The sequence below is a fragment of the Pistacia vera genome, unplaced genomic scaffold, assembly GCF_008641045.1.
Source record: "Pistacia vera cultivar Batoury unplaced genomic scaffold, PisVer_v2 Contig637, whole genome shotgun sequence".
Classification (NCBI taxonomy): Eukaryota; Viridiplantae; Streptophyta; class Magnoliopsida; order Sapindales; family Anacardiaceae; genus Pistacia; species Pistacia vera.
Genome location: NW_022196487.1, coordinates 1 through 14,232, shown reverse-complemented (window position 1 = coordinate 14,232; position 14,232 = coordinate 1). Strand labels below are relative to the sequence as shown.

At 35.0% G+C, this 14,232-nt stretch overlaps 2 protein-coding genes across 2 annotated transcripts; one reads left to right on the top strand and one right to left on the bottom strand.

Moving 5' to 3' along the window:
* Nucleotides 1-924: 924 nt before the first annotated feature.
* LOC116111432 (myb family transcription factor PHL6) lies at nucleotides 925-4,928 on the bottom strand. The gene is made up of 7 exons (XM_031397612.1): nucleotides 3,779-4,928; nucleotides 3,448-3,655; nucleotides 3,235-3,311; nucleotides 3,101-3,140; nucleotides 1,763-1,835; nucleotides 1,589-1,658; nucleotides 925-1,472 (listed from the first exon to the last, which is right to left on the bottom strand). The coding sequence occupies exons 1-7, from the start codon at nucleotides 4,445-4,447 to the stop codon at nucleotides 1,131-1,133; spliced, it is 1,479 nt and encodes a 492-aa protein (XP_031253472.1). The 5' UTR covers nucleotides 4,448-4,928; the 3' UTR covers nucleotides 925-1,130.
* A 5,752-nt stretch (nucleotides 4,929-10,680) lies between these two features.
* LOC116111425 lies at nucleotides 10,681-12,631 on the top strand. The gene is made up of 2 exons (XM_031397608.1): nucleotides 10,681-12,268; nucleotides 12,351-12,631. The coding sequence occupies exons 1-2, from the start codon at nucleotides 10,681-10,683 to the stop codon at nucleotides 12,629-12,631; spliced, it is 1,869 nt and encodes a 622-aa protein (XP_031253468.1).
* Nucleotides 12,632-14,232: the final 1,601 nt, after the last annotated feature.

Below are 14,232 nucleotides of genomic sequence, written 5' to 3'. Positions count from 1 at the left end.
AAGTATCAGAAACAGAAAAAATAAAAAAATAAATTACAAAATCAAGTTTTTAAACCATACTTATACATCTTCAAGCATACGGATTACAGAAAAGAAAGTGATATTATCATTTCGTCTCCACATGAACTTAAATACATAAAGACAAGAAAACAAGCAACAGTGTGTAAATAAATGCAGCAACTCGAGCTAAGTCCATTATTCAAGTAGCCTAGCAATCATCATAAAATGTATTAATTAAATCAAAAGAGAACAGAGAAGCAAAGGATTTGCATTGCAGGGAGAACCCAAGTCAAACATCAAAAAGGAAAGTTTTTTTTTTCTTTTTTAAAGAACAGGTAAATGTCATACAGAAAGCCAACCAGGACTTTTGCAAGAACAAAGATGAATACTTAAATGGGTACGTTTAGGCTAATGGTCTCAATCAAAAGGAAGAAAATGAAATTAACAAAACAAGGAGATTGTGGAGAGATGAAATGGAATACCTTTTTGGTGCTGGAGACTCCGAAACAGAACATCAAAAAGTGAAGAACTTTGGCTGTCTTTACATCAAAACCCTTCCATCACTATCGTCTAACTCGTGAGTGAGTGAATGAGCGAGTTACAGACCGACAGACTCAGAGCCAGTCATCCTGTATATACGTGCAACTCTCTTACCGAACCAGCTTACTTTTCTAGCACGCTCCTTTTTGTCTTCTCTTAATAATAAAATATTATTATTTTAATCCTTAATTATATTTTAATTACTTTTACCCATACAAATATGCGTTACATAAACTTGTTACAAACAAACTCCCCAGAAAAAAAAAAAAAAAATAGAGAGTTTCCTTTTTATCTTTTACTTTCAGAATAAATTTCATTCTACAGACTCCACTTAGTGAATTTTCTTTTTAACTTTATATGTCTGTGTTATCCAGAAGAGCTTTCTTGTTTTCATCCTTTGCTTCAGCACTGAACCAGAAGCAAATTCTCATTCATTCAGATCTCTAAAATGTCAAGAGATAGTAAAAAATCAACATAATCTAAATTCAATCACTAATCTACACGAAACTCACTATATCTACAAGTACAATGTAATGCTGAAGATGATACAAATAATAAACTATGAAAAATCTTAAAGGGCCCTGAAGCTGTCATTGCATAGGATTTTCAACCATTGCATCATCTGAAGCTGATTCTGGCTTGTCGTCGTCAAGACGAATCTTTTTCGCATCTGGCTTCGATTCACTATTGTCAGTAGCTTTATGTTTTGATGGTAGAGCTGATGACAAGTCCGTTTTGGACTCGTCTGGTTGGTTAGGCAAGCCACTAACTGATGGAGAAGAAAGCTGCACCTCAGAATCTTTGCTCGGATCGGTCATTGATGACAAGCTTTGAGAAGGAATCAGGGCAATGCCAGCTTTCTGCTGTTCCTCCAAGATCTTCTGCAAGTACCTTGCATGCTCCTCTATGCGCAACTGAAGGGCCCTTTGTACCTGCGCAAAGGTTTTGCAAATAGCAGAACAATTACAACCAATATGAAACTGTAAGTTCCAGCCAATAACTTTCAAGAATTCAGGAGAAATATATTTAAATTAAGCATTAAACATACCTCAAGCTGTTCATGCAGCTGTTTCTGAACTTCTATTTGCATGCGCAAGGCCTCAGTGATTTGTACGCTCCTATGACAAGAAAGAGTAAAAGTTATAATTAAATAACATTGTGTCATGTAACAAAACAAGGAAACATTTTCTGGTACAGATTGTGAATTTAAAATGATATTGACCCTTTCTTCCGTCCATCACATTCATTGCTGCTTGAAGTTGCTCTATTTTCTTCAGAATTACAAGTCTTCTTTTCTGCAGATCAAAAGGACAAGCCAAATGTAAGCTACTTGCAAATGGCAATTAACATAAACTTCAAGAGTGTCATCATCAGTCTAATTGGAACTAAGACTAACATCATAAAAGTTAAGCCAGGAGAAATGAATTATCAAATAATCATGCAAACACTGAAACATACTTCCCTTTATCAACAGTGGCATCACAGCACGAGGCAGAAAATTAAACTAACACGCAACAACAGGACAAGCTGAAGATTTGTGTTCAAAGGACATTTCTGACATACTTATGAAAGCTAACCCTCATTTAACGGTTATAATCAAGATCAAACCAAAATAGATTGAAGCAATTATATAAGTAGTAATCAACCTCATCCAACTATATAAATCAGTTTTATGAAATTATTCTACATAAACAGCCGTCTAGAGACAGTTGGATGCACATATTTTGTATAATATTGGTGAATAGTCTCAAGGAGTTGACATATTTTCCAAAAAATCACCATACTACAAATACATACAAAGACGCACGGACAGTGGCCAAGAGACAGATAGAGCAAATCTTAGCAACCAAAAACTAAGTCATGTCACCATCATAAAACATATCTATCAATATTTAGCCCCTTTAAATAAGCATCTTTGACCACTTGATGCAGAATCTCTAATGCATCGACTTGTTTATTTTCACCATTTAAATTTTTTTTCTCAAACGAAGGTTTTGTCCCCTCAATTTGCAATCAGCCAGTTGTTTATTTACTTATCTCACTGCTAGGAGAACTCATATCCCTACAAAATCTGCCAAACCTCTCAACTCATTCTCCTAGGATTGATCCCAATAGCTCTTGCAAACATCATTATGACATTATGATCTATTTTGCATGCATCTGAAACTTGTACAACTTTAAAAAACCAGCTAAGAGCTGGGAAGAAAAGTTTGGCTAGCCAATGAGCATCCCATAAAATGCATGTGACTGTTATGAGGATGTGAACATGAAGGAATGAACCATCAAGAATAAAGAATTTGATGATTCAGCAATTATCAATAAGAATATGGACATGTCTGATAAAACATTAGCGTCAACTACATAAATAAAGTAAAAAAATTTAAAAGGGAAGCACATTGGCAAGATGATCTGGAAACCAACTACAAACTCTTAACTTTAACCAGATAAGTTCTCAAAATAGAACAACTTGGATGTAAACATTCACTAGCGTAATGGTTCAAAAAATAAGCTTATGATAATGGAATATGCTTATAAGCCTATTTCATGATGCATCCATTACCTTCCTTTTTCTCTGGCACATACTTAGCAAGTCGGTATTTCTGCAAAAGATGTATAAATGAAGACGTAAGCTTAGATAGAGTAACAGCTAATTTAACAAGTACACTTAAATTCACTAATAACTTCATTGATTACCTGTAAGTGGCTTTTCACATGATAGATGGTCAAACCTTCTACATTCATGAGCTTCAATACACCTTTGGGAGTAGCCTCTGCATTTTAAGTAAATCAATGAGCCTCTTTCAATTATTAAACATTGTCAAAGCATAATTTATGTACTGCAATGGGCTCTTCCTGTCAACAGATAAAGTTATTAGCCCAATTTGTTTAATAGAATGGACAACATACTTTCAGCTCCATCAAATTTGTTGACAGCCGCCACAAAAGACTCATGAAGCTCGGGAGTCCATCTCATTCTTGGCTTGTGTGCAGTGGCTGGCCCAGGAGAGGGGTGATTTGTAAGAGCATCAACAGGTGGTGCTGAAGAGACATAGCTCTGATTACATGCCACTCCAATGGAAGGTTTTGATGAAGATTGAGGTGTTTCATATATTTCCTGGATGAACATCAGCACGAAAGAAACACACTAGTCAGTAGAGGTCATGCAGCAATGCCCATGTAACAATGTAACACAAAGGCAAACCAGCAGTGCCCATGAGAGGGGTCGCAATGTACATACATCAAGCCTGGGAGTTTCTCCATGTTCAGTTATAGCTATGTCAAGTTCATCAGACAAAAACTGCAGCTCCAAATGATCATTAACTGCCAAACTGTCATCTCTACAAGTGACTCCATGAAAGCTACCATCTGAAATGTCTCCAGGAAAATTGAAGAAGTCTTTCATAAGAGATTCTGAATGCTCCTCTTCATATGGGTTCCCTATATCCTCACTGAAAAGCAATGGAGATTTTGTTGAGTCAACTGCAGAAACAGACTGGTTGTATGAGGAAGGATGTGGAAGAAATGGTAAATTCCCAAGTTGACGATGGGTTTCAGAGCTTGATGAAGATGATAGGTATAAATTGGTACAAAAAACGGAAGACCGTGAAAATGAGCCCTTTGAATGTTGAAGATGAGAACAAGGAGTCCCAGGGCTACTCGGTCCAGGTGAAAAACAATACTTGGGGGACTGGGATGTAGGTGCTCGACTATGATTAGTAGAACTGAGAGATTCTTTTCGTATAAAAGGTGATGGATGTGGAGAGGGACACTGACCAGTAGATAGACTTTGCCCTTCTGATTCAACACTCAAAAAATTATGAACTGGGGGTAGAGCAGTGCAACAGGGCTGTTTGACTCCTTTGTTAGACTCAGTTTGAGTTGCAGAAATGAAACTATGATGGTTCATGGTGTTTGATGACAGCTAAACTTGACGAATGCAAAAATTCAGAATCTTGCAGAACTTCAAAATGAGAAAAAAAGGGTGAAATTGAGATATGGGATCAGAGTTTAAGGCTTCAGTGAGTTGAGTGAACAGAAGTTTAATTATTCAAGTTCAAAACCAAGAGACATTCTTAAGAGTTCAAAACAAAACGATGTGTGAAACACTATCTCAATCTTCATGCCAGAAACCTTTTCTTTCTTTGTTTCAGGGATCAGCAACAAGCTTTCACATCTCAATAACAAAGCTCTGTTTCAACACTCCTTTCTTCAGAATACGTGAGTCTTTCCACGACATTCACCCATTTCAGAACAGAGACACTCAATCAGTCATCTGTTAAACTCAATACAGGAGAAAACCCACAGAGTAGAAGGGCAAAAGAAACTACATCATGGTATACAGAAAATCATCTTCTCAGGTACATACCTGTAATAATACCATCTAGTACGTGATCAGCATTGTAGCATCAGGAAAAACAAATCAAATAAACATAATATCAACTTAACCCTTAATAGACAATACAAGAGAGAAATCAAGTTTTCCGGAGAAGCAAAACCCGTTTAGCAGCTCGACTAGTTATCTTAAAGGTGATCTATTTGATAATGGAACAAAAAATAGACTGCAAGCAAACTGACAAAAGCATTTGATTATAAATTGCCTAAGCTACCAAAACTGCTGTTAGTTCCCTCATTGGCTTAAACCTAACAGCGCCCTTCTCAGCAGCCAGATATAAGCACTCCCAAACATCTAAAAGCCTCAGTTGGCCACTTTAGAACTATTACACACCTTAAACTACAATTAAAATATAAACAAAGGAGCTGTTCTTGAAAGAATAAATCGCTCCACATTAGCTGATTTCAACCAAAAAAAAAAAAAAAAAATACTTGGCATATTCATAAGGAAATGAGACATGACAACAAAAAATTAGTTGCGCTTCTACGTCACGGGGTCAGAATCTTCAGCATCATCACTCATCAGGCATCAAAACACAAAATCAACCTTTTTTTTTTTTTTTTTCAGTTTCAAATTCATTCTTCAAATCAAAAACGCCAAATACAATATAAACGGCAGTTGAGTAAACACAAATGCAGAATCATATCTCATCTCCCCTGGAACACACAAAACAATTCTCTCCATTTATAGAATTCCAGCATCTCATAGACCTCTTCACATGGACATATACAATACACACAACAATGGATCCCATACAAGCTCCCCAAGTCTTAGCACATCACACAACATGCAACAAATTCACATTACTTGAAAATATAAAGTAACAAGTTTGAGTCAGCATATCCAACTTAACACAAAGTTTGCGGATTCCTGAACCATTTAAAATCTATCTCAATCACACATAACCGGAGTTCTTTTTAAAAAAAAATAAATAAATAAGTCTAACAAAGCAGTAAAATTAAGCAGCACATGGAAACAAAACTCAGAGGAAGAAGAAGAAGAAGAAGAACCTGAGAGGAGATTGAGAGTAAATGGCGCAGTGTTAGAGAAAGATAAGATGAGATATTAGGAACAATGAAATTGCTATAGCTTTGAAAAAACCGTAAAGGTTTCAGAATCTGAAGGCCAAAATTACAAGTTTTTGGCTATGGCCATTTCGGCAAATAAAGCACAGCTAGCTTTGGAGATTTTGGCTGCTGCTTTTGTATTAGAGAACAAAGAATGAAAGAAAGATGACGTTAGATTGATTGATGATTGTTACATGTTTTTTATCACACGCGTCTTCCAACTGGGGTGTAGTTCACGTACCAATTAAATTTAGATCCCGCCAATCATTCTAATTTTAGATTTTTAGTTTCTAAATTTGGCTTTAATTTCCTCCTACAGACGTGTTTTACTGCTTCACAAACTCCTTTGTTATTATCTATTTAATCCCATCGATCAAAATTTGATTTTCATCCTTATTGTTTTGGTCCATTATTAAAGACCCTTATTTTTGTCTATTGACTTGCTAGAATCATAAGAAAACGATGAACAAGAGCAAAACAACTACGTCCACATAGGGCTGGTTAACGAACCGAGCCGGCTCGATTCGTCTAATTACGAGCCGGCTCGACTCGGCTCGTGAGACAAAACGAGTTGAGTTCGAGCCATACAAGGCTTGCGAGCCGCGCTTGGCTCGAAAAAATGGGGGGTTTTTTGAGAATTTCTAAACCATTGGGATTTAATTGAAAATAATGCAAACAAAGTTTTAAAAAATAACAAAATGGCCCCTTTATTAAAATCCCCAAATCGCGAAAAATCCGTCAGCAGTGAACCTTGGCCGTAAAATTTGAATTAAACTCCTCCCAAAGTGTTGATTTTCGGCGAGATCTTGTTCATATTCGTCAGCTTCGCAGGATCTTCGCCGGATATTGTTCATCTTTGTCGAACCTTCGGCAGCCGTTGGATCTTCGTCATCATTGTCATCTTCGTCGGATTTTCGTCAAATCTAAAGTGGATATCGTCGATTCGTCATCATCTTCGTCAGATTTGAAGTGGACGTCGTCGATTCGTCATCATCATCGTCAGATCTGAAGTGGATATCGTCGGTTCATCATCATCTTCGTCGGACTTTAATCGGTCAGTAGGGGACTTTAATCGGTTGATTGGGATTTAATTGTTTGTTTGGGGTTTGGGGTTTCTTCAATTTTATTTGGAGATGGTTGCTGCCTAGACAAAGTTAAATTATGATTTGCATTTATTTGAATTTCAGACATTGGAGAACAAAGAAACGCAAGCCAACAAAATTTGAAGAGCCCTCTGCCTTTGAAGAATGAAGAAAATAATATTAAAAAAGTTATTTTTATTTTTTATTGATAAAAGAATAAATAATTTAAACAAAAGAAAATGGAGGTGGGCAGTCAGACGACTCAGACTCTGCCCAACGAATTTTTGTAAAAAAATTGAAAAAAAAAAAAATTATTTGGAGATGGCTCGCGAGCCGGCTCGAACTCGGCTTGATGAAATATGCCTAATCCATTACCGAGCTGAGCCATATAATTTCTGGCTCAGCTCGATCTCGGCTCGTTTACTCTTCCCCTCTCAGGAGCCGAGCTCGTTAATACGAAAACTCGGCTCGATAACACATATGTTGAGTCCAAAGGACCAAAATGCTTGTATCTCAAATAAATGTCCTTAATTGTGGTAATCTAAAACTATAGGGACAAAAGAATATTATTTGCATTATTTTTAAAAAGTCAATTGAGCAAATTTATTGGTTTTGTGGTAATTTTATTTTCAAATATATAGTAAACAAGAGAGGGGGTGTGTGTTTTACACACCAATAATAAGCCGGCGGAAGCTTATGTTAATTTTAATGTAATGACAAAAGGTGATACATTAATAATTAAAAGAATATTTAGATTTAAAAGATAAGGAGGGGAGGTGGGGTTGGGGTGGGGCTCTTGGCAATGAATCTAAAAATTCAATAATTTTTTTTAGGCAAATTGTAATTTAACTTCTACCGTTTTCATCACCTGAAAACGTACTTATTATTATTTAGATTAGACCCCACCTTTTTTTAAAATAAATAATAATATATATTTCCATTATCAACCGTTTATGTCTCTTGGGTGGATCTCCCTGGTACTGCCCACTAATTTGTCATCTAGGTACTGTTTATGTTTATTTTTAAAAAACAAGGTTAGGATCTTTGTAAGAGATTCAATCCCAATGAATTCTTAGAAAGCTTAAAATATACATATCTATTAAATTATGTAATCATGCAAACCCAAATCTACTCTTCCTTGTGACTATTGAGGGGAGATAGTATATTCAAGAGTCTTGTGTTTCGAGTCATGAGCAATTATCTTAATTTGATCAATGGGTTTTAGCTTATAAGGTGTTCTGTGGTTCTGTTGTCATAAATTATGTCCAAATACCTCAATTATTTTATTTTTTTTAAAACCAAACCTTAATTTTGTCTAAATTTTCTTAATGTTAAAGGACTAGAAAAATGCTAAAGAAACATAATAATTTGCAAAAGTGGGAGAAGGCTGGGTTTGAAAGAAAATGAGTTGTATTGTGGCAACTTGTGTTTTGTGTAGTATCTATCAAAGAAAAGCTATAAAAATTGATGGGTTTGGAAGAGAGGGAGCCCGAGTCGACCCCAGGGGCCAATCAACCTTGACCAAGCATTATATATTTTTCATATTGTTAAAGTAAGTTGTACATTATTAGAAAGAACTCCAGCTTTTTTTTTTTTTAATTGTGGGGTATCTTACTCACCACCCACTGCCACTCATTTTCAATTTCATCCCTACTCTCATAATTAAGATACGGAGATTTAATTCTCGATCCAACGTCGGTTAATTAGTTTATTAAATGAACTGTTTACTTATTAGGAATCATTAAACACTAACTTTTTGTTTCTTTTTAGCAAAATGTCAGACTAACTTATGTACATATCGACAATCTTTGTATGTGACTAACACAACATCTTATCGTCATAATCACCAACTTAAATCATGAAAGTCAACAGGATTCGAATATAAAACGCTCTCATACGCATTGACTATAGACTTAAACACAAGAATTAGTGCATAAAAGATAAAGAGAATGAAGTTTGGAGAGGGAAAATCGTTTGGGCTGATGGAGGATGTGAATGGACAACTCTTCTAGATATTTTTTGTGGTGTCAAGTGGATGCTTTCATAATATACTAATATGCAACCGTCATTGATCACTGATTAGTGGTGGGGTCTTATTATTATTATTTATTATATGAAGATAAATAAGTAATTTATTACCATTCTTCTCTCTATTACAACTTTTCCTTTTAACCAAGATGTCCATGATAATTTATGCGTACCTCGATTAATCATCATTATAATAACGCATATTATAATCCTCCACTTAAATCGAAAATATTTATATAAGGAATCGAATCTGAGACCGTGCATTTACATACTACAACTCTTATAATAACCATAAACAATTAACTATCAATATAATAACTTCGTAGAGAAATATTGTTGCACATAAATAAAATACTACTATTTAATTATAACCAAATCATTTTGGTTGAGAAAGTGTAAGGAATCAGTATCATAATATAATCACATTAATGTATTGTTTAAATTAATTTTTCCGGCCCATTAAATTAATCATGGTCTCTACTCTCTACTTGCATACATGATGGTTGAGTGTTGAATGATAAACCCCATGGGCTTAAATAGAGATAACCTCAAGTAGCTTGCCCAAACAACTTTTAGGCTGAGCCCATAGTAATCTTTTCCCCTTTGAAAAACACTTTTTCTTTTTTTTTAACTCCTCTTCTAAGCACAAATCAAATTAAACAAGTCTCTCCTTGAGGCTGGTATCCTTACACCTCTTCTATAATTAAAAAAGAAAATTGAGTTTTTATTCTCTAAATTACAAGAGATATAATATCCAATTGAAATTATTAAGCCGTATGTAAGTGACGAACATAATATATAACTTTTGATGACAAGATTAGAGGTTGCGACGACGATGATTTGAAATGAGTAATTAAGAATAACAACTAAGAGTTTTATTACCTTGCTAAATACACCACCTTCTCACTTTGGAAAAAAAGAAAAAAAAAATGACATTTATACATACATTCATTATATATATAATTATCCAACGATACATAATCTTAACACGCGTGTAATACAATCCTCATAATTAATTGATAGTACATGCAATAATGATAGCGCGCGTGTAATGTACTATTCATATTAGTTGGTTTTACGTACATCGGATGCACATAATACTTTCTCACTTAAGTTTACATGAAAGACAATTGTCAAAGGAGAAGAAGGAACTTGACTTCATTACCCATTAGAAGCTGCCAATCATCCACCATAGACACCTCAGTATTAGTTGTTGAGAATTGAGATTGAACTGTCTTCATTCTTTTAATTTCCTCTCTTCTTCATACTAATGATCAATGGAGAACATCAGCACACAGAGAGCATAGATTTTTGCTAGAATTAATTCCTACATTTCCTTTCTTTGATCTTGTTTCATTCCTTGAGGTATGTATAAATACATATTTTCTATTTAATTTTCTTTGATTAGTTACTTCTCTATCGCTTATTTTCTCTGTCAAATGGTATATTGAAAGGCATATTGTGAAAATATTATTATATAATTAGACAAAAATGAATCACATGGAAAATTGTTGGGTGTTATTAATAGTTTACTTGTTTTGATGGATTTGCATGCATGAAGTTGATATTAATGACTGGTAGTGGTGGTGACTGTGGCACGGAGATCAATATTCAAGAGCATGGAATTGCTCTTGATGAGAAAAAAAGAAAGGTGAAATGCAACTATTGCGGCAAAGTGGTGAGTGGGTTCTATCGTCTCAAGTGTCACTTGGGTAGTTTACGTGGTGATGTTTTGCCTTGTGAGGAAGTCCCCCCAAGCGTCAAGGAACCTTTGAGAGCCAAATTACTTGAAACCAAAAGGAAAAATCTTGTCAAACAAGTTGATCAAATTTTACACCCACAACTTCCTTTAAAGAGGAATTGGACTTGCCCCAAGACAGATGATCCTGAAGAGTTAGTTGATCAGGAAGAGCAAAATTCACATCCTAGGAGAGAATCAAAACCTAAAAGCAAAACAGCCCAAGTTAACAAAAAGAACGCTCAAGTTGTGGCTCCATTACGGAAGCCAAAGGAACCCCAAAGGTACTGCAATGTCAATACTTCAAATGCTAAACTTAGAGAGGAAGTGAGACGGATGGGGAAGTATGTGAAGAGGGTTAGAGATTGTTGGGAAAAAACTGGATGTAGTCTCTTGCTGGATGAATGGGTTGATGAGAAGGGAAGAGACTTGGTTAATTTTTTAGTAGATTGCCCGGAAGGCATCATTTATATTCGCTCATCTGACCTTTCAGCATTTATTGGTGAAATTGATGCCTTGCGGGTGTTGTTAGAGGAGGTTATTGAGGAGATTGGTGTCCAAAATGTGGTACAAATCATCACATCCTCTACAACAACCCGGATGTGGCCTGCAATTAGGCATATTGTGGGACGTCATACAAACGTGTATTGGGCGTTGGAGTCCTCTCACTACATTGGTGTTATTTTAGAGAAGATAGGAATGATGAATCCCTTTAGAGAAATACTAAGCATGGCCAAGACACTAACCAAGTTCATTTATGGCGATGAAAATCTTCTCAAACTATTTAGATTTCACTCTCATGGACATGACTTGATCAAGCCTCACAGGATTAGGTCAGTAATGGCTTTCCTGAATTTGGGAAATATTGTATCCCAAAAGCAGAATTTGCATGAAATGGTCGCCTCCTTAAAGTGGAGAAACTCCACCTGGGCTTCTACAACTCAAGGCAAGAGCATTGTGAACTTGCTAGACAACCTCTCTTTCTGGAAAGGAGCCAAAGTACTTTTAGCAGCAACTACCCCTATTCTACGTGCGGTTTGTCCCATCAATGGTAAATCACTTCTAATGGCTGGCTACTTATACGAAAGTTTTAGGCGAATGAAGGAAGAAATAAAAGTTCAACTTGGAAATAAGGCTTCGCGTTACATGCCATTCTGGACTATAATTGATGAGATATGGGATATATATCTCCACAGACCTTTACACAGTGCAGGATATTATTTAAACCCGGGTATCTTTTACACCAAAAATTTCTACAGTGATTGCGAGGTTGAACATGGTCTTGAACGTTGTATCACAAGCATGGTGGAAGATCCTAACGATCAAGCTTTAATATCTAAACAGCTGCAGGAATACGAGCAAGCCGGAGGTGGTTTTAAAGATGGAAGTGGCATTGAAGCAATAAAAGATATCTCTCCAGGTACGTAATTAAGAGATGATTACTTGGATTTTTATGGTTTTTGAATTTGAGTTATTCATTATTTAAGTATATGTACATGCAGCTGAATGGTGGGTTCAATATGGAGAAGAATGTCCAGAGTTACAGAAATTCGCCATTCGGGTACTGAGCCAAACTTGTGATGGAGCTTTAAGATACGGTCTGACGAGGAGCTTGGGAGAGAAACTGCTGACAAGAAGAAGAGATTCGAATGAGCAACAACGATTGAAGGACATAACTTTTGTTAACTACAATCTGGAACTTCAAAACTCAAAATTGATGGGTGGATATACTACTACTGATAATAATGTAGCTGAAGAAGAGATCATAGATTATTTAAGATAGATAGATATATCCAGTAGTTATCCCGTGAGCTTGGATTATTTGTTTTGAATTAATTTGCAGTAGCAGTTGATGATGAAGGATGGTAGGAGTAGGACCTTGTGTTCATTAATTCAGCTGGAACTTGGTTGTCTCATCAAATTATGTACAACTTTTGTCATTCCATTTTTATGAAATTAAGACTGCATTTGTGGATGGAGTTAATGTAGGTAGAGCTGGGCAACTGTTCAATCTTTAATTAGGAAAATTATTTTCCTTACAAAAAATCTAGAATATCACATCTACTATATCGTATTTGAATTAATTAATTCATAAACTCTTTAAATTTTTTCTCTCTCATTTATTTATAAAGGTTAAACTAATAATTAGTATGCTATATATATAACTAATGCATATTAAGGATATTGAAAATGCAAATTAAAAGTAATAACCATTTGCAAAATGTATTTGTATTTACTGGTAAAGGATAGTATACCAACTATATATACCTGAATTAATAAATATATATTATATAGATATTTATTCATGAAGAACTAATTTCATCTGTATGTTGAAAGATACTTAAATCCAAAATTGTCCAACAATTATAAAAACTATTCTTTTTTTTGGTAACCAGGGTGTTCAGACCAATTTATGTGCATCTCGAGTATTCCTCAAGAGGAGCTATCCTACATTAACCAACCATTGTGACTCTCCAGGTAAATCATAAGCAAAAGTACTACGACTTTATAAAAACTATTTGATATTCCATACAAATTACAATTGCCTAGAAAACCCTAAAAAATATCAAAACCTTTATAAACATTAAAAAACCCTAAAAACTAATCCTTCAAATCCCTTCAAAGAAGTATTAAATATATTAATCATATAAATAATTGAAAGAAAACAGTTAATACTTGCATAAATAAATTGATTTGTGATATTATAATCCCCATATCTTATGTAATTTTAGATTGTTTTGTTAAGCAATTAGTTTTATCACTAAATACAAGTAAAATTATATACAATTAAAATCATAAAAGAATATCTCATATTATAAATTAGAATATTAATACTCAAAATATACACTGGCATATACAAAGAGGTACAGTACTACAGTGTCTTCATGTGAAGTGCAGGCTTCTTTTTAAGTTCACATGTCCAAAATTGGTAATTAAGTGCTTCCCATATAATTGAGGAATCTATGGACAAGCACAACACTTCTATTTAAAAAATAAAAGAATATATAAAATAAATTCATTTTCATAGACAATATAATAAAATCAAGGGGGAATGACGCTTTGACCCTCAAACTATCGAGAGAAGGGTATTCTAGTCATTTGACACAGGTTTATATCATTTAACAAATAAATCTCTCCTTTAAACTAATCAAAATCAACCTTAGTTGATCGTCATTAAATAGTCGCAACTCAACACAGAAACCCTCGCAACACATCAGCAGATTAAAAAATAAAAAAATAAAAAAATCTGTTAATTTTAGGACACTAGCAATCGTACCTAACGAGTGAGATAGTGGTAAATCGGTAAGGGGTGGAGGTCGGGCTAAGGATGCGAAGGGGTGGGGTTTGGGTGGGCAACGCAGGTGTTAGTGGTCGGTCACAGTG